We start from the raw sequence: 25,737 nt of genomic DNA, 5'->3' as shown, positions 1-25,737 counted from the left end.
TGATTTGTTTAACACTTTTTGGGTTACTACATATGTGTTATTTCATAGTTTTGATGTCTTCACTATTATTCTACAATGTAGAAAATAGTAAGAATAAAGAAAAACCCTTTAATGAGAGTTAACTTTAATCACAGTTATTTAAAACCCTTCTTACATCAGCTAATGTCACAAAGTGCTGTACAGAAACCCAACCTAAAACCCCAAAACAGAAAGCAATGCAGGTGTAGAAACACGGTGGCTAGGAAAAACTCCATAGAAAGGCCTAGAGTAGGTGCATCCAAACTTTTGACAGGTACTGAATTTAAAATCTAATGTATAAGAATTATTCTATTTAAATTGAGACAAAGTTTATGATGTGTTCGCAATGTCAGGCTTAACAATTTATAAAGGCGACTGTCTTTTGTGGAGTACCTTTCAGTTGCTTTCCATCCGTGAATTAGAACGCCTCCCGGGCAGTTGCTATGTCAACCGGGAAACGATCCCCTGGCATTCCCTCTCCCCTCCCCCTGGTTCCTCGGCAACATGTAACACAAATTCAGGAGGACACCCAATCCGGAAGACTTTTGTTGCTCTCTTGTTCGTGTGCACGGAACAATTCTTTCAGGAACACAACAAATGCTGCGTTTTATAATCTTATTGGAGTTCTGTTCACTCTCAAGGATCACTTATTTTCTAAAATAAAAGTTGCAACGCCTAAAAATATGGAGACTCTTCCTTGTATAAATAAAGGTGATCCTCGTCTAAAGCTGAAAGTGGAGAATAGAATGAAAAACATTTTTGTAACGCAATTTGAGGAAACTAGGTATGTTACAATCAACTTTTATAATCTTATGCATTATGCACGATAATTATAGCCCATCTGTTCACCTTCAGTTTTGCTAATCCTTCTGGCCACAATCATTATGTCTTGATAAACTTGAATTGAATAATCATATCTTAGGTCCATGACAATTGGATGCATCATGATTTGCATTTTAATTATATTGCACAATTATGCAGCTCAAGTTTAGTTGTAATGGACGACCAATTTCAGCACTACATTGCCATTAAACGTTTGGATTATATATTTCCCCTGACATAGACAAGAAGAGGAAAATGTCAATCACATACCTGTTATAACAGAGGTAAGTAGTCCTAATTAGATTTTATTTGAACACAAAACATAGGCCAGTGTCTTGGTGTAGATATATTTGATGTTAAGTATTCTTGTGACTAGTGATTTCCCATGTAGACCGCTAGCAGAGTCCTGGAGACAGGAGTGAACACATTACAGAGAACCCTCGTCCTGAAGAAGCAGGTGGAGGTGGATGAAGTGGATAGGCAGCTGGCACAGAAACGACAGGAATTCAAAGGCCGCATGCTGGCCCTTGCACAGAGGAAGGCAGAGCTAGAGCTGAAACAGCAGGCGGTGAGTTACATTTAAGGAATAAGTCCCAAGAGGGTGTGGTATATGGCCAATATACCACGGCTAAGGGCTGTTCTTCTGCACGACAACGCGGAGTGCTAGGACACAGCCCATAGCTGTGATATATTGACCATATATTACACTTCCCAGACAAACCTTATTGCTATTATTAACTGGTTACCAATGTACCAATGTAAGAGCAGTAAAAATAAAATGTTGTCATACCTGTGGTATACCACGGTTTTCAGCCAATCAGCATTTAGGGCTCGAACCACCTAGTTTATAATACACAATTCACGATGAGCTAAGGCATTTCAAATCCATGGACAGGTGAAATTATACAGATACTGTATAGGCTTAACATAGAACCAAGATATACAGTATTGACCTGCTTATGTGTACGTCATCTCTTGACTCTTTCCTTTGGGTTTATGATCTCACCCAGACTAAAGACAGAGCTAAGAAATTTGAGAAGTTTGTTGAGGACAATGAGGTAAAGCGCCGTCGGGCCCTGAAGAAGTACCAGGCAGCAAGGAAGCAGAACGATCTGAAGCAGAACGAGAAAGAGGAGTTCACTGAACAGCTGGAAAAACTGCAGGCCAGGTGAATGGGAGCTGGTTTTTGGATTGGGAAATTTCTTGCACAAATACTTGTTGGACCCTCTTCATCTGATATCTTTTTTCCCAATCCCTACAGGCAGCAGTATTTAAAGGACAGGGTGACCAAGTATAAAATGTACGAAGACTACATGATGAAAATGTTAGATTTTCTCCCGGAGAGTAAGTTCATGTTTTTTGTAGTTGAATATACTGTATTTTCTTAGTTTATTATTTTAGTTGAATAAATACCTAGATCTAGAAAACTATTGGATTGGATTGTTGCCTCCAACAAATAAACATAAAATGACAGTGTTGGTTGTGAGGTACAATACAATAAGTATGTTTGTTTCTTAACCTGCCTGTGAATGCAGATTACCTGGAGTATGGGGCAGATTCCCTGGTGATGCCCATCATTCGGCGCCATGATACCCTGTCCCTCACTCATCAGGACCTGGTGGAGCGCCTGGGCCAGCTGGTGGAAGAGCTGGAGCAGGGCCAGCGCAGCCTGGACAGCCTGAAGCAGGAGCATAACACCAACAAGCTGGTCAGACATTCACGTACAGTACCAATCAAAAGTTTGGACACACCTTTTCATTCCAGGGTTTTTTTTGTGTTTTTTTTTGAATATTTTATTTTTGCATTTTCCAATTAAGAACATTCAAAACAAAAGTGAAAAGATATTAGACAACGATAGGACAAAGTGACAGTAACAGACGAGCATAACAAAAAAAAAATATATATAATGATATATACAAACATACAATAAGAAAAAAATAATAACGAGACATTGGATCACCTGCCGTAGTCTACATATTATACATTACGTGTGAAACATTATGTAAGGATTATATATAGATTCAATCAATGAGATGTGGGGGGAGATTCTCCATATAGTCAATAAAAGGTTGCCAAATTCTGTAAAATGTCTTTAACTTATTCCTCAAGCAGTAAGTGACTTTCTCCAACGGGATACAACTATTAACTTCCGATAGCCACATTGCAACTGGCAGGGAGGAATCCAATTTCCATTTCAAGGCAATACATTTCTTGGCAATCGCTAGCAATATTTCTGTTAGCTTTATAGTATGGCTTTGCCTAACATTGGTGTTAGTAAAGTTACCCAGTAGACAGACCTCCGGGTCTAAAGGAAATGCAACCCCGTGAATTGAGGATATGGTATCGCATACCCACTGCCAGAAACCGTGTAGTTTTGAACACTGCCAAGTGGAATGGAGGAATGTTCCTTCATCTGAGCCACATCTAAAACATAGGGAGGAGATATCTGGGTTGAACTTGTGCAGTCTAGATGGGGTGATATAGAGCTGATGGAGGAAATTAAACTGGATCAGTCTGTATCTGGAGTTCAATGTGGATGTAACACAATCCCTGCATAGGTCACTCCATAGATCCTCATCAAGATCAATACCCAGATCTTTTTCGGGGTTTATCTAGCCCAGGCAGTGTTAGTCCTGACATAAGAGCATCGTATACACGGGAAATGGTCTTGAACAGTGGTTGGTCTGCGTGGCAGAGTTGTTCAATAGGTGACATCTTAGGTAGGTTCCATTGTCCCTTGAGAGTCACCCTAATAAAGTTTCGTAGTTGTAGGTAGCTAAAGAAGTCCCATGCCAAATCTTTTTAGTTTCCTGAGGGGGAATAGGCTTTGTCATGCCCTCTTCATGACTGTCTTGGTGTGTTTGGACCATTCTAGTTAGTTGTTGATGTGGACACCAAGGCACTTGAAGCTCTCAACCTGCTCCACTACAGCCCTGTCGGTGAGAATGGGGGCGTGCTCGGTCCTCCTTTTCCTGTACTGCACAATCATCTCCTTAGTGTTGGTTACTTTGAGGGATAGGTTGTTATTCTGGCACCACCCAGCCAGGTCTCTGATCTCCTCCCTATAGGCTGTCTCATCATTGTCGGTGATCAGGCCACTGTTGTGTTGTATGCAAACTTAGTGATGGTGTTGGGGTCATGCCTGGCCATGCAGTCATGGGTGAACAGGGAGTACAGGAGGGGACTGAGCACGCACCCCAGTGTTGAGGATCAGTGTGGAAGATGTGTTGCTACCTACCCTCACCACCTGGCAGAGGGAGGTGTTTAGTCCCAGGATCCTTAGCTTAGTGATGAGCTTTGAGGGTACTATGGTGTTGAACACTGAGCTGTAGTCAATGAATAGAATTCTCACATAAGTGTTCCTTTTGTCCAGGTGGGAAAGGGCAGTTTGGAGTGCAATAGAGATTGCATCACCTGTGGATCTGTTTGGGCGGTATGCAAATTGGAGTGGGTCTAGGGTTTCTGGGATAATGGTGTTGATGTGAGCCATTACCATCCTTTCAAGCACTTCATGGCTACAGACATGAGTGCTATGGGTCTGTAGTCATTTTGTCAGGTTGCCTTTGTGTTCTTGGGCACAGGGACTATGGTGGTCTGCTTGAAACATGTTGGTATTACAGACTCAATCATGGACATGTTGAAAATGTCTGTGAAGACACCTGCCAGTTGGTCAGCACATGCCCGGAGCACACATCCTGGTAATCCGTCTGGCCCCGCTGCCTTGTGTATGTTGACCCATTTAAAGGTCTTACTCACATCGGCTACAGAGAGTGTGATCACACAGTCACCCGGAACAGCTGTTGCTCTCATGCATGCCTCAGTGTTGCGTGCCTCGAAGCGAGCATAGAAGTGATTTAGCTTGTCTGGTAGGCTCTTGTCACTGGGCAGCTCGCAGCTGTGCTTCTCTTTGTAGTCTGTAATAGTTTGCAAGCCCTGCCACATAAGCCGAGCGTCGGAGCCGGTGTAGTATGATTCAATCTTAGCCCTGTATTGACGCTTTGCCTGTTTGATGGATCGTCGCAGGGGATAGCAGGATTTATAGTCAGCTTCCGGGTTAGAGTCCCGCACATTGAAAGTGGCTGCTCTACCCTTTAGCTCACTGCGAATGGTGCCTGTAATCCATGGCTTCTGGTTGGGGTATGTACGTACAGTCAATGTGGGGACAACGTCCTCAATGCACTTATTGATAAAGCCAGTGACTGATGTGGTGTACTCCTCAATGCCATTGGAAGAATCTCAGAACATGTTCCAGTCTGTGATAGTAAAACAGTCCTGTAGTTTAGCATCTGCTTCATCTGACCACTTTTTTATAGACCGAGTCACTGGTGCTTCCTGCTTGAATTTTTGCTTGTAAGCAGGAATCAGGAGGATAGAGTTGTGGTCGGATTTACAAAATGGAGGGCGAGGGAGAGCTTTGTATGCGTCTCTGTGTGTGGAGTACAGTCGATCTAGAAGTATTTTCACTCTGGTTGCACATTTAACATGTTGATAAAAATTTGGTAGAACAGATTTAAGTTTCCCTTCATTAAAGTCTCCAGCCACTAGGAGCGGCGCCTCTGGGTGAGTGGTTTCCTGTTTGCTTATTTCCTTAAACAGCTGACTAAGTGTGGTCTTAGTGCCATCATCTTTCTGTGGTGGTAAATAAACAGCCACGAAAAGTATGGCTGAAAATTCTCTAGGCAAGTAGTGTGGCCTGCAATATATCACAATATACTCTACTTCAGGCGAGCAAAATCTAGAGACTTCCTTAGATTTCGTGCACCAGCTGTTTACAAACATGCACAGACCACCCCCCTTCGTCTTACTGGTTGGTGTGTGCTGTTCTATCTTGCTGGTGCAGTGTATATCCCGCTAGCTTGCGTGTGCCATTGCGCGCATGTTGATTTTGCCCCCCCCCACACCAGAAGTGATCAGGACACGCAGGTTGAAATATCAAAACGAACTATGAATCAACTATATTCATTTGATTACAGGTCGATAAGCAAACATTTATGGCAATTTAGTTAACTAGCTTGCTGTTGCTAGCTAATTTGTCCAGGGATATAAACATTGGGTTGTTATTTTACCTGAAATGCACAAGGTCCTCTACTCCAACAATTAATCCACAGATAAAAGGGTAAACAGAGTTAGTTTCTAGTGATCTCTCCTCCTTCAAGCTTCTTCTTCTTTGGACTTTATATGGCTATTGGCAACTAACTTTACGGTGCATTACTACAACCGACTGGAGTGTGGACCTCAGTTTATCTTTCAAATCACCCACGTGGGTATATGTTCCTAAAAACCAATGAGGAGATGGCACGTGGGTATATACTTATAAAAAAACAATGAGGAGATGGGAGAGGTGGGACTTGCTGCGCATCAAGCGTCACAAATAGAACCAAGTTCTATTTTAGCACCTGACTACGCAGACACTCTTTGACACACGCGAGCAGTGTGGGTGCAATGATTGAATAACATGTAGGTGTACATTTATTTTGCAACTCTCGTGCACGCGATGCGAGTGGTGTGGTCAGCATGTTAGAAATACATGTACCTAGCCTTCCGAAAAGTATTCATACCCCTTGACTATTTCCACATTTTGTTGTGCTACAAGCTCCCGAGTGGTGCAGCGGTCTAAGGCCCTGCATCTTAGTGCTAGAAGCGTCACTACAGACCCTGGTTCAATTCCAGGCTGTATCACAACCGGGACGTGATTGGGAGTCTCATAGGGCGGCGCACAATTGGCCCAGCGTCATCTGGGTTAGGGTTTGGCCGGAGTAGGCCATCAATTTAAATAAGAGTTGGTTCTTAACTGACTTGCCTAGTAAATAAAGCTTAAATGAAATGGATTAAATTCAGATTGTGTCACACAATTCCCCATAATGTCAAAGTTCAAATTAATTAGAAATGAAAAGCTGAAATGTCTTGAGTCAATAAGTACTCAACCTCTTTGTTATGGCAAGCGTAAATAAATTCAGAAGTAAAAATTTGCTTAACAAATCAAATATTAGGTTGCATGGACTATAATAGTGTTTTACTAGTTAAATAAAGGTTAAATACAGAATAAAAATATTCCTAAAAGTAGGCTACTTTGATGAATAACCTACAGTGGGACAAAAAAGTATTTAGTCAGCCACCAATTGTGAAAGTTCTCCCACTTAAAAAGATGAGAGAGGCCTGTAATTTTCATCATACGTACACTTCAACTATGACAGACAAAATGAGGGAAAAAAATCCAGTAAATCACATTGTAGGATTTTTTATGAATTTATTTCCAAATTATGGTGGAAAATAAATAAATAAAAAATCCTATAATGTGATTTTCTGGATTTTTTTCCTCATTTTGTCTGTCATAGTTGAATTGTACCTATGATGAAAATTACAGGCCTCTCTCATCTTTTTAAGTGGGAGAACTTGCACAATTGGTGGCTGACTAAATACTGTTTTGCCCCATTGTATATAGCCTATAGATCAGATCAAGGACCCAAGCGACCAAAAGTATGTGGACACTCGTTCGTCGAACATCTCATTACAAAATCATGGGAATTAATATGGAGTTGGTCCCCCCTTTGCTGCTATAACAGCCTCCACTCTTCTGGGAAGGCTTTCTAATAGATGTTGGAACATTGTTGCGGGGACGTGCTTCCATTCAGCCACAAGAGCTTTAGTGAAGTTGGGAACTGATGTTGGGCGATTAGGCCTGGCTCGCAGGCAGTGTTCCAATTCATCCCAAAGGTGTTTGATGGGGTTGAGGTCATGGCTCTGTGCAGGCCTGTCAAGTTCTTCCACACCGATCTCGATAAACCGTGTCTGTATGGAACTCGCTTTGTGCAGTGGGGCGTTGTCATGCTGAAACAGGAAAGGGCCTTCCCCAAACTGTTACCACAAAGTTGGAAGCACATAATCATCTGGAATGTCATTGTATGCTGTAGAGTTAAGATTTCCCTTCACTGGAACTAAGGAGCCTAGCCCAAACCATGAAAAACAGCCCCAGACCATTATTCATCCCACACCAAACTTTACAGTTGTCAATATGCATTGGGGCAGGTAGCGATCTCCTGGCATCTGACAAACCCAGATTTGTCTGCTGGACTACCAGATGGTGATTCATCACTTCAGAGAAGGCATTTCCACTGCTCAAAAGTCCAATGGCGGAGAGCTTTACTCCAGTCCTGCAAATGCATGGTGATCTTAGGCTTGTGTATGGCTGCTCGGCAATAGAAACACATTTCTTGAAGCTCCCGACTAATTGTTTGTGCTGACGTTGCTTCGTGAGGAAGTTTGGAACTCGGTAGTGAGTGTTGCAACTGCGCTTCAGCACTTGGTGATTCCATTCTGTGAGCTTGTGTGGCCTACCACTTCGCGGCTGAGCCGTTGCTTCTCCTAGACGTTTCCACTTCACAATAACAGCACTTACTGGGGCAGCTCTAGCAGGGCATAAATTTGATGAACTGACTGCGTGGCATCCTATGACAGTACCACGTTGGAAGTCACTGAGCTCTTCAGTAAGGCCATTCTACTGCCAATGTTTGTCTATGGAGATTGCATGGCTGTGTGCTCGATTTTATACACCTGTCAGCAACGGGTGTGGCTGAAATAGCCGAATCCACTAATTTGAAGGGATGTCCTCAAACTTTTGTATATGTAGTGTATGTTGAAAACACAAATGCAGATTTTTGAAGACTACGCTCTTATTTATTTTTCAGAGAGCTTGCTTTTTTCTAAAATGAATAAATCAAAAAAAATTCTCACCCATCGACACACAATACCCCATAATGACAAAGTAAAAACATGTTTTTAGAAATTTTAGCAAATTAATTGATGTCATTTATATAAGTATTCACACCCAAGTCAATACTTTTTAGAAGCACCTTTGGCAGCGATTACAGCTGTGCGACTTGTTACAGATTATGTGAGTAAAGCACATTTTTACTTCTGAATATATTTAGGCTTGCCATTACAAAGGGGTTGAATACTTGACTCAAGGAATTTCAGCTTTTCATTTTTTATTAATTTAAATTCAAAAGGCACTCGCACACCTGAGCAATCTAATTTGCAGGTGCATGGCAACAATTGAACAAGATGAAGAAAAAAGGAAACCGCACACTGCTCTTGATAGTATCACTGATCTTTAATAAGCTTACGTATCGACCTCACGGCTCTGACGAAGCCCGTGAGGTCGATACATAAGCTTATTAAATATAATTAATTTAAATTCTAAAATGTGTCAAAAAAAATCTAAATTGAATCCATTTTAAATTCAGCCTGTAACACACCAAAATGTAGAAAAAGTCAAGGGGTGTGAATACTTTTGGAAGGCACTAATTTACTATACACTGAGTATACCAGTGTATAGGAATGCCTTTCTAATTATGAGTTTGAACAGCCTCATTTCATCAGGGCATGGACTCTACAAGGTGTTGAAAGCGTTCTACAGGTATGCTGGCCCATGTTGACTCTAATGCTTCCCACAGTTGTGTCAAGTTGACTGGATGTTCTTTGGGTGGTGGACCATTCTTGATACACACGGGAAACTGTTGAGCATGAAAAACCAAGCACTGTCGCAGTTCTTGACACAAACCGGTGCGCCTGGCGCCTACTACCATATCCGTTCAAAGGCACTTCAATCTTTTGTCTTGCCCATTCACCCTCTGAATGGCACACATACAGTACACAATCCATGTCTCAATTGTCTCAAGGCTTAAAATCCTTCTTTAACCAGTCTCCTCTTCATATACACTGATTGAAGTGAATTTAACAAGTGGCATCAATAATGGATCATAGCTTTTACCTGGATTTACCTGGTCAGTCTGTCATGGAAAGAGCAGGTGTTCTGAATGTTTTGTATAAGGCCTCTGGCATTGTTTAATGTATGAATGTAATGTATAAAAAAAACCTGTGTGCTTGGTTATTCACTTTTCTAAATACGCATTTCAAATGTATAATCCAACTTCCGTATATGTTTGTAAAATGTAAAAAGTACAAAAAAATACAATAATATTGTGTCTGCGTAGAGCTTGTAGTAAGCTTTATACTGTGTGCTCTTCCCTCGTCGGAGGCAGATGATGAACAGGGAGCTGTCTGAACTGCAGACCCAATGGGACAGAGCCAAGGAGAAGAACAACCAGACTGAGATAAAACTGATGATGCACCAAGGCCAGTCCAGAGACCAGGTCTGAGCACCACCACCATTTTACACTAATAACCAATAATAATACCATAATAAACTCCACTCCACCTCTCTTGTTAGGTTGAGGAAGTGGGTTGCCTGCTGATAGCTGTGAAGAACCTTGCAGAGCAGTGCTACTTACAGCACTATGGGCCTCTGGAAGAGATAGACATGCTGACGATGATGGATATGGTAAAGGTAATGTCTAATTGCATTGTTATTAGTATTTACCTTGAAATTAGTCCCCATTTGTTCTCACACTTAGTTTATATAGAATTTTTAATATTTTTTTTCTTCTGAATTCCAGATTTTGTATACTGTAATCATATCTTGTCTCCCCAATCAAGATTGCAACTACCAATTTATTATTTTACCTACCATATTTACAGGAATACATTCTGGAGAGGGCAGACATCGAGATGAGAGCAACACGACTGATAGACTCAGGCACCGTATTGACGAGTGCCACAGAGCACAGAAGATCACTGAAAAACATTAACAGTAAAACACAACTGAAGAGCACCAGCAAGACCAGTGGGAGGAGTGGACTGTCTAGTTGATCAATGCAGAATAGACCTTTTGCGAGTTTGTGGAGAAACACACAAATACAATCATGTAAGTGCACGCACGCACATGCATACGGACACAGTAAAGGATGCGAGTGCAATAGAAGTTACTTTCAACTTGTTGTAGTAGTGTTATAATTGTATAGTTCTTTGTGGTGATATGTTAAAGTTGCTGATGAAGGAAATTGCTGTGGTTGTAGTTCCAAAGAAGTTGTACATGCATTTCTCATATAGCCTAATATAAGATTGATGATTGAAATTTGTTAGGATGAATTCAAATATTAATTTGTTTGCTTGATTTATTTCAGAATATTACAAGTTCTCTTTGATATTATGAATATAAACAGTTGAAGATGGGTTGTGGCTGTTGTTTTTTTAAATAGGAAGATTGTGGAGTTAAATTGCAAAACATTTACCAAGTTGAGGGAAGTTCCTACGGTGGTTGTAATCCACCGAAGTTTGAAAATACTACAATAGTAGGCCTACACAGACAAATCTAGGCCCATTTATGGATATTTCGGGGAGGTTCCTCGAACAAAAATAATCAATGTCCCAAAGATACTGGTAACTAAAGTTAGCCCTTTTGTCTGTCAATGTACTGTCCCTTTAAACACAAAGCACGTGGCAGTTCTAAATATCCGGTTGTTGTGGTTGGTACTGTTGCTCGAACATTTCATCTATTATGTCTTTCGATGTTACATTTCATTCCGCTTATTATTGCGTACAACAGTTGTATTTTGCCACACGCTTAGCCTTGTGAGACAGGATGGCAATTTGTGGAAATATGTGTTTCTACTTAGTTAGCCATGTTTATCTTAGTAGCATGCTAACCTAGTCTTTATGAAGGTGGACAGACAAAATTAAAAATCAAATCAAGTTTTATTGGTCACATACACATGGTTAGCAGATGTTAATGCGAGTGTAGCGAAATGCTTGTCCTTCTAGTTCCGACCATGCAGTAATAACTAACAAGTAAATCGAACAATTTCACAACAACTACCTTATACACGCAAGTGTAAAGGAATGAATAAGAATATGTAGGTATGCAGCATACCACCCTGTATACCACTGCTGGCTTGCTTCTGAAGCTAAGCAGGGTTGGTCCTGGTCAGTCCCTGGATGGGAGACCAGATGCTGCTGGAAGTGGTGTTGGAAGGCCAGTAGGAGGCACTCTTTCCTCTGGTACAAAAAAAATATCCCACTGCCCTATGCAGGGTGCTGTCTTTCGGATGGGAAGTTAAAGGGTGTCCTGAATTTCTGCGGTCATTAAAGATCCCATGGCACTTATCGTAGGGGTGTTAACCCTGGTGTCCTGGCTAAATTACCAAGCTGGCCCTCAAACCATCACAGTCACCTAATAATCCCCAGTTTACAATTCACCTCCTCTCCACTGTAACTATTCCCCAGGTCATTGCTGCAAATGAGAACGTGTTCTCAGTCAACTTACCTGGTAAAATAAACAAAAACATATACAGTGGGGAGAACAAGTATTTGATACACTGCCGATTTTGCAGGTTTTCCTACTTACAAAGCATGTAGAGGTCTGTAGTTGTTATCATAGGTACACTTCAAAAATCCAGAAAATCACATTGTATGATTTTTAAGTAATTAATTTGCATTTTATTGCATGACATAAGTATTTGATCACTGACCAACCAGTAAGAATTCCAGCTCTCACAGACCTGTTTGAACTTGTTACCTGTATAAAAGACACCTGCCCACACACTCAATCAAACAGACTCCAAACTCTCCACAATGGCCAAGACCAGAGAGCTGTGTAAGGACATCAGGGATAAAATTGTAGACCTGCACAAGGCTGGGATGGGCTACAGGACAATAGGCAAGCAGCTTGGTGTGAAGGCAACAACTGTTGGCGCAATTATTAGAAAATGGAAGAAGTTCAAGATGACGGTCAATCCATGCAAGATCTATGCAAGCTCCATGCAAGATCTCACCTCGTGGGGCATCAATGATCATGAGGAAGGTGAGGGAACAGCCCAGAACTACACGGCAGGACCAGGTCAATGACCTGAAGAGAGCTGGGACCACAGTTTCAAAGAAAACCATTAGTGACACACTACGCCGTCATGATTAAAATCCTGCAGCGCACGCAAGGGCCCGCTGCTCAAGCCAGCGCATGTCCAGGCCCGTCTGAAGTTTGCCAATGACAATCTGGATGATCCAGAGGAGGAAAAGGTCATGTGGTGTGATGAGACAAAAATAGAGCTTTTTGCTCTAAACTCCACTCGCCGTGTTTGGAGGAAGAAGAAGGATGAGTACAAACCCAAGAACACCATCCCAACCGTGAAGCATGGAGGTGGAAACATCATTCTTTGGGGATGCTTTTCTGCAAAGGGGACAGGACGACTGCACCGTATTGAGGGGAGGATGGATGGGGCCATGTATCACAAGATCTTGGCCAACAACCTCCTTCCCTCAGTAAGAGCATTGAAGATGGGTCGTGGCTTGGTCTTCCAGCATGACAACGACCCAAAACACACAGCCAGGGCAACTAAGGAGTGGCTCCGTAAGAAGCATCTCAAGGTCCTGGAGTGGCCTAGCCAGTCTCCAGACCCGAACCCAATAGAAAATCTTTGGAGGGAGCTGAAAGTCCGTATTGCCCAGCGACAGCCCCGAAAACCTCAAGGATCTGGAGAAGGTCTGTATGGAGGAGTGGGTCAAGAACTACAGGAAACGTATGATCTCTGTAATTGCAAACAAAGGTTTCTGTACCAAATATTAAGTTCTGCTTTTCTGATGTATCAAATACTTATGTCATGCAATAAAATGCAAATTAATTACTTAAAAATCATACAATGTGATTTTCTGGATTTTTGAAGTGTACCTATGATAACAATTACAGACCTCTACATGCTTTGTAAGTAGGAAAACGTGCAAAATCGGCAGTGTATCAAATACTTGTTCTCCCCACTGTATGTGGATGAGCGATGGCCGAATGGCAAGATGCAAGTAGATGGTATAGAGTACAGTATATACATATGAGATGAGTAATGTAGGGTATGTAAACATCATACAAAGTGGCATTGTTTAAAGTGACTAGCGATACATTTTATAACATCCAATTTTTTATCATTAAAGTGGCTAGAGATTTGAGTCAGTAATGTTGGCAGCAGCCACTTACTGTTAGTGATGGCTGTTTAACAGTCTGATGGCCTTGAGATAGAAACTGTTTTTCAGTCTCTCGGTCCCAACTTTGATGCACCTGTACCGACCTCGCCTTCTGGATGATGGCGGGGTGAACAGGCAGTGGCTCAGGTGGTTGTTGTCATTCATCTTTTTGGCCTTCCTGTGACATCGGGTGGTGTAGGTGTCCTGGAGGGCAGGTAGTTTGCCTCCGGTGATGCGTTGTGCAGACCTCACTACCCTCTGGAGAGCCTTACGGTTGTGGGCTGAGCAGTTGCCGTACCAGGCGGTGATACAGCCCGACAGGATGCTCTCAATTGTGCATCTGTAAAAGTTTGAGTGTTTTTGGTGACAAGCCAAATTTCTTCAGCCTCCTGAGGTTGAAGAGGCGCTTTTGCACCTTCTTCACCACGCTGTCTGTGTGGGTGGACCATTTCAGTTGGTCTGTGATGTGTACGCAGAGGAACCTAAAAATGTCCACCTTCTCCACTACTGTCCCGTCAATGTGGATAGAAGGGTGCTCCATCTGCTGTTTCCTGAAGTCCACGATCATCTCCTTTGTTTTGTTGACGTTGAGGGTGAGGTTATTTTCCTGACACTCCACTCCCAGGGCCCTCACCACCTCCCTGTAGGCCGTCTCGTGGTTGGTAATCAAGCCTACCACTGTAGTGTCGTCTGCAAACTTGATGATTGAGTTGGAGGCGTGCATGGCCACGCAGTCATGGGTGAACAGGGAGTACAGGAGAGGGCTGAGAACGCTCCCTTATGGGGCCCCAGTGTTGAGGTTCACTGGGGTGGAGATGTTTCCTACCCTCACCACCTGGGGGGCGGCCTGTCAGAAAGTCCAGGAGCCAGTTGCACAGGGCGGGGTCGAGAACTTGGGTCTCAAGCTTAATGACGAGTTTGGAGGGTACTCTGGTGTTAAATGCTGAGCTGTAATCGATGAACAGCATTCTTACATAGGTATTCCTCTTGTCCAGATGGGTTAGGGCAGTGTGATTGCGTCATCTGTGGACCTATTGGGGCGGTAAGCAAATTGTAGTGGGTCTAGGGTGTCAGGTAGGATGGAGGTGATATGATCCTTGACTAGTCTCTCAAAGCTAGTCTGAGGACGCGGCTAGGGATGCCGTCTGGGCCAGCAGCCCTGCGAGGGTTAACACGTTTAAATGTTTTACTCACATTGTCTGCGGTGAAGGAGAGCCTGCAGGTTTTGGTAGTGGGCCGTGTCGGTGGCAATGTATTGTCTTCAAAGCGAGCAAAGAAGTTGTTTAGTTTGTCTTATGACTATTCTTTGAGACGCCTCAGGTATGGTAATGTTATCTTTTAGCAACAAAACATTTTGAACGTAGGAATTAACAAAGCATTACTTTTTACTATTGTCAGTACACCATTTACAGACTTCTATTAATTTGGCAAACGCCTGTTCTTCACAGATGGACGCACAACAGTTTGTTTCAAGTAGAGAAGAAATACCTACTGGAGGAGGAAGCTGCAAAGTATTGGGTAATGCCTATTCATATAGCTAGCTAGCCATTGCAAAAGGCTGACAAGAAAGATCATAACGTGAATGATGCTACCTAGATACAAAGCTTTTACTTGTCTGCTGTGAGATCCCCGACTTCATTGGATAGATATGCCTTGGCTATCTTGAAACAATTGTAATGAAATGACACTAATAAGGAAACTAAAAAAGTGTTACCAAAAATTATATGGACTGTTAGTCAAATCAGGAGGTATTAAATAAAATATAAGACCGGCTAGTGAAATGAAATGACTTGTTTGAATTTGACGAATTCAAAAACAGTAACATCTCTTCTGTTTTGATGGACATTTTCAGCCAGTATAAGTACATCCAGGAAATCAGGGGAGAAGGCAATTGCTTTTACAGAGCCCTATGCTTTGGACACCTGGAATCATTGTTGCAAAAGGACAGAGCTTTGCAAAGGTCAATTCCTTCCTACACATAGCCTTTGCCATGTGCATTTGTAGAATGTTTTGGATTCCAAGAATGTGCCTTTGCCTAAGTGTGGCTTTTCCACTTCAAAATAATGGAGGAATATGCATGTCTCTCAGATTCAAAGAAATAGTGATACAAAGAGGCAGAGTTATTGGATGAAGGCATTGATGAGAACTCTTTCAAATACTTGCTTAACATGGTAAATGTATCTACCTTGGTACTATTTTCTAAAATCAAATATTGCATCTTCACAATAATAACCGCCAGACTCATGTAACTGAAGCCTGTTGATTAATGACAAGGGTTGATTATCGGACAGTTCAGCTTTTAGTATGTAGGTGTTCTGGAACAATGTGAAGCTGATGAGCATGGTGACACATTGCTCCAGCTCTTTAATGAGCAAACTACCTTTGACAGTATGGTGCAGTACCTAAGGCTGCTCACATTAGCCTACCTGCAAAACCATTCAGACTTCTTCAGCCACTTTGTGGAGGCACCCAGTCTCAAGGTTTACTGCACTCAGGTAAGTATGAGTTGCGCTCAATAACATATTGCTATCTTCTCCTGTTTCGTTAATATGCTATGGAAGTGTGCCTGGTGCTGCTGATTTTCTCCGTAGACAACTCTACCTTGTCCCAAGGAGTTTCTCGCCACTCAAAACTAGTGTCTGAAAGTGTTTTGCTGCTCTCTAGTGTTGGTGCAATAAATGAAAGTAAATGGGGTATTTAAGTAGGCAAGTCAGTTAAGAACAAATGCTTATTTACAATGACGGCCTACCCCAGCCAAACCCTAACCCGGACGATGCTGGGCCAATTGTGCGCCACCCTATGAGACTCCCAATCACGGTCGGTTGTGATACAGCCTGGAATCAAACCAGGGTCTGTAGTGACGCCTCTACCACAGATGCAGTGCCTTAGACCGCTGTGCCACTCTGGAGCCAGGGAGCACTCACTGACATTACTTTTTTGCTAACTGTAATTTGTGATCAAACCTATCAACATTTGTATTGACCACACATCATGATGTTTCTGCATGGGTAGATACTTACATAATATCCATTCTTGACTTATCCAGGAAGTGGAAACCATGGCAATGGAGTGTGACCATATAGATATCCTGGCTCTGTCAGAGGCCTTAGCATCCACATTTTTTCCATTGAGGTGGAGACGGACAGTGTCTGGCCCACCACACCATTCCAGAGGGAACCCAGCCCTCCCTACACCTCCTCTACAAAACAGCCCACTACGACATTCTCTACCCACATCATTGCCATTGAGGGGCCTGATAAAGGACTCCACATATCTCAGGTTTACAGGAGGTTTAGTGTTAATAATTTATTTTAAGAGTTAAAAAAAATATTTTAAAAAGTTTGTAGCATTGTTCTGTAATATCGTGCATTCGGAAAGTATTCAGACCCCTTGACTTTTTCCACTTTGTTACATTGCTTATTCTAAAATTGATTCAATAATTTATCTACATACAATACCCCATAATGACACAGCGAAAAGAGGTTGACATTTTTGCAAATATATAAAAAATAAAATAATAAGTACCTTATGTAAATAAGTATTCAGACACTTTGCAATGAAACTCGAAACTAAACTCAGGTATATCCTGTTTCAATTGATCATCCTTGAGATGTTTCTACAATTTGGAGTTCACCTGTCATAAATTCAATTGATTGGACATGATTTGGAAAGGCACACACCTGTCTATAGAAGGTCCCACATTTGACAGTGCATGGCAGAACAAAACCAAGCCACGAGGTCATAGAAATTGTCCGTAGAGCGTTGAAACAGGATTGTGTCGAGGCACAGATCTGGGGAAGGGTACCAAAAAAAAAAGTCTGCAGCATTGAAGGTCCCCAAGAACACAGTGGCCTCCATTCTTAAATGGAAGATGTTTGGAACCACCAAGACACTTCCTAGAGCTGTCCGCCCGGCCAAACTGAGCAATTGGGGGAAAAGGGTCTTGGTCAGGGAGGTGACCAGGAACCCGATGGTCACTTTGACAGAGCTCCAGAGTTCCTCTGTGGATGGAGAGAATGGGAGAACCTTCAAGAAGAACCATCTCAGCAACCAAATCAAGCCTTTATGGTAGTGGCCAAACAGGTGCCACTGCTCAGTAAAAGGCACAACAGCCCGCTTGGAGTTTGGCACCTAGGCACCTAAAGGACTCTGACCATGAGAAACAAGATTCTCTGGTCTGATGAAACCAAGATTGAACTCTTTGGCCTGAAAGCCAAGCATCACGTCTGGAGGAAACCTGGCACCATCCCTACCGTGAAGCATGGTGGTGGCAACATCATGCTGTGGGGATGTTTTTCACTAGCAGGGACTGGGAGGGAAAGATTAACAGAGCAAAGTACAGAAATCTTCGATGAAAACCTGCTCCAGAGCGCTCAGGACCTGACCTGGGAGAAGGACAACTACCCTCAGCACACAGCCAAGACAATGCAGGAGTGGCTTCAGGACAAGTCTCTGAATGTCCTTGAGTGGCCCAGCCAAAGACCAGACTTGAACACCATCAAATATCTCTGGAGATCTGAAAAAAGCTGTGCAGTGACGCTCCCCAACCAAACCTGACAGAGCTTGAGGGGGATCTGCAGAGAAGAATGCAAGAAACTTTGCAAATACAGGTGTGCCAAGCTTGTAGCATCATACCCCAAAAGACTAGATTCTGTAATCGGTGGCAAAGGTGCTTCAACAAAGTACAGAGTAAAGGGTCTGAATACTAATGTTAAGGGGATCCGTTTTTTTAATACATTTGCTAACATTTCTAAAAACCTGTTTCTGCTTTATCATTGAGGCATTGTCTGTAGATTGACGGGAAGAAAACAATTGGATTAATTTTAGAATAAGGCTGTAACGTAACAAAATGTGGAGAAAGTCAGGGGATCTGAATACTTTGAACGTACTGTACAGTAAACAAATGCGGATAACTCCTCTCCACTTTCTTGAATGTTGCAAAGAAATAAACACACGACTCTGATATCTCTTAAAATCATTTTATGTGAAAATGTTACAATAATTGCACTGTATTTCCATTTATGAAAATGAAATGACATTATAATTGAGACTACACTCATCAACACTACTGCTGCTTTTTCTTTTGTTTCTGTCTTTTCTTCTGATTGGAGACACTGGTCAAGGCCGTTTCCAAACCATGTAGGGGCATGTTGGGCAGGGAGAGCTTACCCATCTGTGTGGGGTACTTGGTCTTCATCACATTCTTAAATACAGGCTGAGAAATCAGGTGTTTCAAGTGCTTCTTCATGCCCTTCACCATCTTCTGTTGCTGCCTGTCGTCCTCCTCGTCCTTCCTCCCCCCTGAAAAAATAAAATGTCACTTATCTATTGATGCAAGTCCATTTAATGTCTGGATTTCTCATGAGCCAACCTCCCACTCCTAGATAACTCATTTAACTATGTAGTCTTACCAAGCAAAACATCATCATCAAGATCCACCTCCAGAGCTGCTGCTGCTTGCTTAAACCAAGAGTTGTGCTGCTTCTCTCTGCTGTTGTGGAACTCAATCTTCTCTATCTTCCTGGCCATGTTGACTCGCTCCTGTTAAGGCAGACAAAACATTGTACCATATGTCATATTATGAAAGAGAAGTAAATATGTGCAGCTCCTAGCTCAGATTGATCGTGTGATATATAGGTGCCTGGTTAGGTGCCTACCTTGATGGCAGCCATGCACTTGCTCTGTATGGGAAACATGGGAACCTCCTCATCCTTTCCCAGAGCTCTGTAAATTTTCTTGAAGTTCATCATGTCATCTGGCCCAACCAGGAGCAAACTGAGCCCCTCTTTGGTGGCTCGTGCTGTCCTACCACTGCGGTGGACATAAGTCTCTGATGTCCTTGGAACCTGAGACACACACAATAATGTTCTTAATTTAAGGAATAACTGTCAGAGACAAAGCATGACAGGAAGCCACCAAAGGTGTCAAAATGCATACCTGGTAATGAATGACATGTTGAACATTTGGAATGTCCAGCCCTCTTGCAGCCACATCAGTTGTCAGGAGCACACAGCTGTAAACATCAATGTGTACTATAGTCAAAATAGTTTTTGGTAGAGACAAATTTGCTGACCCACTCAAGGCTAATCCAATCCATAACTAAACCGATATGGATAATAACTAGCCTGCAGCATATACATGTCATTTTTCTATGCCTTACCTCTCCCTCTCAGCGAACCTCTCAAGGTTCTTTAGGCGCTGCTTCTGGTGCATGTTGGCATGCAGTGGCAGTGGAGTACGGTCCAGGATGACCAGCAGAGAGTTAAGCCGCTTGATGCAGTCAATACTGTTGGCAAACACCATAGTCCGGCCTGGATACTGGAGCAGGAAGTAGTACAGGAAGAAATCCTTCTCTTCCTTTTCACAGTGTATCCGTGTCTCAGTCAGGGTCTCGACTGTAGCCTCCTTCCGGGTCAGATCAATGACTTTAGGCTTGGACCTGATCCCAACTTTCTCCATAAGGACCTCCAGCTTGCTTCGCTGGTCCACCTTCTTGCCCTTCTTCTGCAGGACACGGGTGGGCAAGCTGTGGGCCATGGTCAGGGTGGCGGAGAACACAAATGTCTGCCTCTTTGGGTTGAACTGGACAGTGTTCAGCATCTCCAGCAGACTTTCCAGCTCAGCAAAATGGCCTCTTTCCACCATGCGGTCTGCTTCATCAATGACTAGACACCTATGAAAAAATAAATTAAAATCATGACTGGTATGAGGGAAAAAAAATGTACTTTCCAGGCCAGATATGGACAAACATGTGCATTGAATATGCATTATACCAACTATTTAAACACACTAGTGATTACATTGACGCTACCAAAACAAACTGCTTCATCCTGACCTCTCACTGTTTACTTGTATGTGCTATGTATGTAATTCACCTTTTAGTTGCCAAGTACGGACTACATGTAATGTCATAAAACTACACATTTTGTATTTTATATACCTTAGCTGCCTTAGGTTGACCAGATGTGGATGCCTCTCTTTGATCATCTCCCACAGGCGTCCTGGAGTAGCAATGATGATCTCAGGTCTCCGTTTCAGCATCCTGATCTGTTTCTGCTGAGCCATTCCACCGACCACAATCGCTGTTTTTATACCTGCACACAGGAACACATCAGTTGAATCTATTCATTTAAATAGCTTTGTGAAATCTCATTCAAATCAGATTCTTGAAAGCCCACACCTACTTCATGAATAGGGTTACCACATTTTTTATGAATCAGTGGTTTCTCACTGCCTTTCGCACTCACCAGTAAACTTGGCCACAGCATCAATGTGATGTTTCACCTGTACAGCCAGCTCCCTGGTAGGGCACAGAACCAAACCTAACAATGGCTGTTTCTCACTGACTTTCAGAGTATCATCTTCTTCTGCTGTGTTGTCAAAGTCAAACTCCATATTCTCAATGACTTTGACGCACCCCATCTTTTCAGAGTCACTCTCATCCTCGTCCTCCTGATATATTTCTTCATCATCCTCCTCAATTGTTTTTTCGTCACCCTCCTCAATGATTTCTTTGTCATCAGCAGCATCGTCTTCCTCTGCTACATCTTCACTCCCCTGCTCTTGTGGATCTTCCTGCTTTGTGATTTCCTCAGTGCAGGCCTCTTTAGACTCAGCACTGGTCTTTGGAGCTGGCTCAGTGACCTCGTTGCTGGTGTCCATGGAAATACTTGTCTCTACAGATTCTTCCACAGTCGGCAGGTACAAGCTTTCCACCTGTGTTCCCGGCTCAGTCTGGCCATCCGTCACCCCCTCACTTTCATCTACTCCCTTCTTCCACTCCAGGATATGATGGATCATGGGGATGCCGAAAGACAGCGTCTTACCACTACCCGTCTCGGCGGCCCCAACAATGTCCATATGGTCTCTGATAGCAGGTGGCAATGCCAGAGCTTGAATGGCCGTGGGTGATCCGAACCCTAGACTGCTCAGTGCCTTCAACACTTGGTCAGGGACAAACAGATCCTTCCACGCTGTCACATCTGAGTTTTGGTCAGAACCAGAACGCGCCGCATTGGTCCAATTCTTTGCTTTCTTTTTGGTGAGTTTAGACATTTTGCCTTGAGGGGGTAACTCTGTCTGTGACTCCTGCGCTAGCTGTGACTCTGGGACCGTCTGCTTTTCTACCTTTCTTTTCCTTTTCCTCTTTTTCTTATTTTTGCCATCAGTCATTGTATTGTTTGATTGTGGCTGAGCATCCTCAGGACACGTAACAGCATCTTGTGAGACAGTTTCTTCAGGGGCATTTTCCTTTTCCTCCTTGACCACAACGTTCTCTGAACCATTTTCAAGGTTTTGGACTTTGTCCCTCACCTCCTCACCTTTCACTTTACTGTCCACAGAAACATCATTCTGTGTGGTTGGATCATTTTGTTGGGCTGTTTTCTTTTTATTCTTCTTCCTAGCTGGTTTTTCAGACGTTTCATTTTTGTCACTACCTCCCTCACATACCTCCTCCTGTTTCCCTCCATCCTTATCTCCCTCACTAGCCTTTCTTTTCTTAGCTTTTTTCTTTTCTTTTCTTTCTTCTCTCTTCTTTTTATCTTTTTCTGCTTTCGCTTCTGCTTTAGCTTCTTCCTTGGCAGAGTCTATCAGGCGGTAGTCTGTCAGCTCCTCAAAACAGACCAGTCCCCCCATGCCCTCTTCTGAGAAGAGACTGGGGTCCAGTTCTACTGCTTTCCAGCTGCCCTTCACATGGATCCCCCGTTTGGCTGACTTCGGCCGAGAGAAAGGGCGCACATTTTTCATCTGGCTCCTGTTGGGCTTCATTTTCTATGAATAGATAAGTTAAACAGTTAATGATTAAGACTACATTCATGATCAACAGTAAAATGAACAATTCTGTGTATTCCAATTAGATATTTTGATCTTAGTACAGTACAAAGTGCCGGCTAGATTGTTACAAAAAGTGTCCTTATACCAAAGCGTGTAGCTGAAGCAGCTAGCCATTAGCAAACTAGCTAGCTATGATGACAACAAACGCATTAGTTGTAACTAGCAGCTACTGGTAGATAAAACCCCTTGAATTGCTGTATTCTAACTGGTACGTGCTATAACTGGTGAAAACAAATATAATAAAAGGGAAGTATTCACTATCTAAGTAATTGAAAGGTGTAACCTAGCTAGCCAGTCTGACATATTAGATAGAACATCAGCATGGTAGCTAGCTATTTTATAGCTGTCCACATGAAACACTGCACCACAAATTAATGTATATTCAATACAGTTTCACGAAATATAACTACATAAACAGATTTAAAAAATAAATAAACAACCGTTGACTGTTCACAGGAATTACCTCCGATAAGGATAAATCACACGACTTGATTGGACTCACATATGACACGAGGACGCAGCCATGGCATTTGTAATCACGTGGTTTGAAAAACTTTATTAGTAACCTTTCAGCTTGAGCAGAGAGCAGTGTTGCTCGAATGTGTGTCGGAAGTGATGGAGAAGACATCATTGACAATGCAGATCAGACACTTCACATGAATAGGTTTTCTATAATGTAACATTAATTGGACTCTAACATTGGTCATATTTGCTTAATTTTTTAGATAATATGTGATACATGCATTTAATTTAAGGACTCGGGCAGGGTTGAAATGTTTAGGTTACGGTCTTTATATTAGCAAGATCACCAAACCAGTTGAATATCTGTTCATCTTTTAATACATACGAACTGAACATATTACATGTACAACACCTCTCCAGACACCAAATACATAGTACTCTTTACAATCAGTTTTTGGTGGGGTCAATCACTCGGCCCATGAACAACAAGCTGTTAGTGGCCTCATGGTAAATAAAAAAGAAGAATGGTCGGTTGACAATGAAGGAAGAGGGTAAGGCATATCCAGTGATGGTGCCTTCTGTGGCAGCGGCTGCAGTGGTGCCTTTCTCATCCACCTCAATCACTGCCTTGTGCAACACCTGCAACCAAATTATCATTGCAATAATATGTTATTTGTTATTTATCCACAGTGTGTAATTTAATTATATATTTCTCAATTGATATAGATGGAAATTGGTTAAGGCCTGTTAATCCAACTGACCTCTGACACCTTCAGGCCTGGGTCTTTGCTCAACCTAGTGAGGTTAGCGGTGTCATGGAAGATACTGGATATGCCCAAATCTGGAAGGATGCTGTGCATAGCGTAAGATTGCTCCATCTTGAACTTGGGCAGTTGAACTTCCAGTTTCCTGTGAAATAACAGACAACTTTCATAAAACACAAAACACCGCTTACAAAACCAATGGAATTTTGCAATGTTTCATCACAAAATACACTTGACTTTTCTATTTACATTTTTTTCAGGTTTTTGATCCAGCTGAGGAATCTCTTAGTTGTGATCTCGTCATCTATTGTGGTATAATCCAGGCCTTTGTTGGGTAGCAGAATAAGCATTGAAACGCCCTCCCGGTAAGGTAGCTTCAGCACCTTGGCTTTCAGGGGAATGTCATCCATTGTGTAGAACTTATCCTCCATTCTAAACATCATGGGCACCTGGACAATGTTGTAGTTGTCAATAAAGAAGCGTCCATTTTCTGTGTGATTGGGGTTGAAGGGCATTTGCCATTCACCTAAATTCCAAATATGACAAAGCATATTTATTGGGAAGAAAATGTGTTATTGTGGTATTTTAGGCAATGCAATTCAACTTTGAAAATTAAATGTATTAAAACATGGTTCTACCATAATTGTATCCCATCAGTATATCTTTAAATAAGATTTTATCAGTATATCTTTAAATAATTATGGTAGACCCAAGTCTAAACTAAACATACTAACCAGTAAAATGTTATGTTTTTTAAATGATATGGTGGAACTGCTTAAATCAGAGAATGCATGACATAGTTGCTCACCCTGAAAGAAAATGGTGTTGATGAGCATGAGTTGGGTGAGTGGATCCAAGTTAGAGACCACCTCCTTGACTTTGTTACCAGTCTTTCTCGTTATGTAGTCATTGATCAGGGCTACGCTAGCTTTTCTATCTGCAAAATCAACATTGTTGATGTCAGCGTTAAAGAACTTCTTGACCTGGTCACTGTAGTCTCTCTCTACCTCAAAAGTTTGGCGGACGAAGAGGGCGGTGCTCTGGTCAAATTTCAATGATCCATCTTGTGTGATGTTCCCTTGGAGGTGTTGGAAGAGTTCTGGAATTATGTCTGGCTGGTTCTCCCGATCTAGGTGGGCCAGGTTGAGCCCCTTCACTATCTGGTCTCGTGTGGGACCCTGCGCTGCCATGGAGAGGGTGGCAAAAGCTGTGGATATGCTCAGCGGTGAGAAAAATATGTTTTTATCATGGTAACCTGCAATCTTTCTGTAGAGATTCATGGCAAAGTCCATGTTCTTGTAGGTCAGGTCTGTAATGTTGGGGCTCCGCTCTTGAGTTGGGTAGACAGGGGTGAAGGTGCAGACATAGGTCAGGAGGAAAAGGAGTCCCACCTTCATCATCATAGTTCTTTGGTGACTTATTTGATCCAACCTGCAATAGTACTATGGGCAAATTGCAAGAGAAAGGTTTGGAATCAGTAACTAATGCATTGTATCAGGACTCATACACAAAGAAAACTGAGGCAGAAAAAAATTCAATGGAGTCATTTCAAAATAAATTTGTTTGCTAATTAGGGGTTTCAAAATCACAACTCCCAAATAAGTCACATTTCGACAATTAAAGCAACAATGTATATCTTATCTAATATACCTACATATACTATTACAAATAGTTATATACTGCTCAATAACAGACCTACCTTTCAGCTTGGGTATCAGCAAGATATGTCAAAACCCTCCATTTACTATTTGGGGAGACAAAGTGCAAGTGTGCCTTTAGGGTTATCTATTAACTATGGGCTAGGGTTACTCAAACTGGTCAAGTCTGTTTTTTTGGTTTATTTAACAACTAATGTATTCACTTTCAAAAGTGGAAATGATTAAACAATTCGCCATGGTTATAGATCAATGAAGCAAGATTCCATAGACTTCAGTAGGAGCAAATATAATTTTAGTTTTAGATAGAGCAAAGGAATGAGCATGATGTAATAACA

The 25,737-nt window shown here is 42.2% G+C and overlaps 4 protein-coding genes across 6 annotated transcripts; 2 read left to right on the top strand and 2 right to left on the bottom strand.

Moving 5' to 3' along the window:
- The first annotated feature begins 335 nt into the window (after window positions 1-335).
- Window positions 336-10,911, top strand: ccdc197 (coiled-coil domain containing 197). Its single transcript, XM_021584914.3, has 9 exons — window positions 336-802; window positions 1,082-1,124; window positions 1,232-1,408; window positions 1,851-2,008; window positions 2,102-2,184; window positions 2,376-2,548; window positions 9,882-9,992; window positions 10,070-10,186; window positions 10,378-10,911. The coding sequence occupies exons 1-9, from the start codon at window positions 462-464 to the stop codon at window positions 10,546-10,548; spliced, it is 1,374 nt and encodes a 457-aa protein (XP_021440589.3). The 5' UTR covers window positions 336-461; the 3' UTR covers window positions 10,549-10,911.
- Window positions 10,912-15,131: 4,220 nt separating this feature from the next.
- LOC110504205 (ubiquitin thioesterase OTUB2) lies at window positions 15,132-16,931 on the top strand. Its single transcript, XM_090219315.1, is given in 8 exon segments — window positions 15,132-15,166; window positions 15,168-15,198; window positions 15,522-15,643; window positions 15,772-15,798; window positions 15,800-15,854; window positions 15,987-16,178; window positions 16,730-16,812; window positions 16,814-16,931. Coding segments are annotated over 8 exon segments (663 nt in total).
- Window positions 16,932-18,648: 1,717 nt separating this feature from the next.
- On the bottom strand, window positions 18,649-23,149 carry ddx24 (DEAD-helicase 24). 3 transcript variants are annotated; one of them, XM_021584908.3, is made up of 8 exons: window positions 22,982-23,149; window positions 20,931-22,455; window positions 20,624-20,777; window positions 19,844-20,356; window positions 19,621-19,696; window positions 19,341-19,529; window positions 19,095-19,224; window positions 18,649-18,984 (listed from the first exon to the last, which is right to left on the bottom strand). In XM_021584908.3, exons 1-8 carry the CDS (start codon window positions 23,147-23,149, stop codon window positions 18,749-18,751), a joined length of 2,991 nt encoding a protein of 996 aa, XP_021440583.3. In that variant the 3' UTR covers window positions 18,649-18,748. The 3 variants fall into 3 exon arrangements, with proteins under 3 accessions (XP_021440583.3, XP_021440584.3, XP_021440585.3); XM_021584909.3 differs by having other exon boundaries at window positions 23,021-23,149; XM_021584910.3 differs by having other exon boundaries at window positions 22,959-23,081.
- serpina10b (serpin peptidase inhibitor, clade A (alpha-1 antiproteinase, antitrypsin), member 10b) lies at window positions 23,043-25,560 on the bottom strand. Its single transcript, XM_021584911.3, has 5 exons — window positions 25,444-25,560; window positions 24,553-25,186; window positions 23,994-24,270; window positions 23,742-23,889; window positions 23,043-23,619 (listed from the first exon to the last, which is right to left on the bottom strand). Exons 2-5 carry the CDS (start codon window positions 25,145-25,147, stop codon window positions 23,428-23,430), a joined length of 1,212 nt encoding a protein of 403 aa, XP_021440586.3. The 5' UTR covers window positions 25,148-25,186; window positions 25,444-25,560; the 3' UTR covers window positions 23,043-23,427.
- Between the last annotated feature and the right edge of the window lie 177 nt (window positions 25,561-25,737).

The sequence above is a fragment of the Oncorhynchus mykiss genome, chromosome 25 (genome assembly GCF_057628025.1).
Source record: "Oncorhynchus mykiss isolate SJ-2025 chromosome 25, ASM5762802v1, whole genome shotgun sequence".
Classification (NCBI taxonomy): Eukaryota; Metazoa; Chordata; class Actinopteri; order Salmoniformes; family Salmonidae; genus Oncorhynchus; species Oncorhynchus mykiss.
Note: the sequence above shows the minus strand (reverse complement) of the source record. Positions and strands in the feature narration are given on the sequence as shown.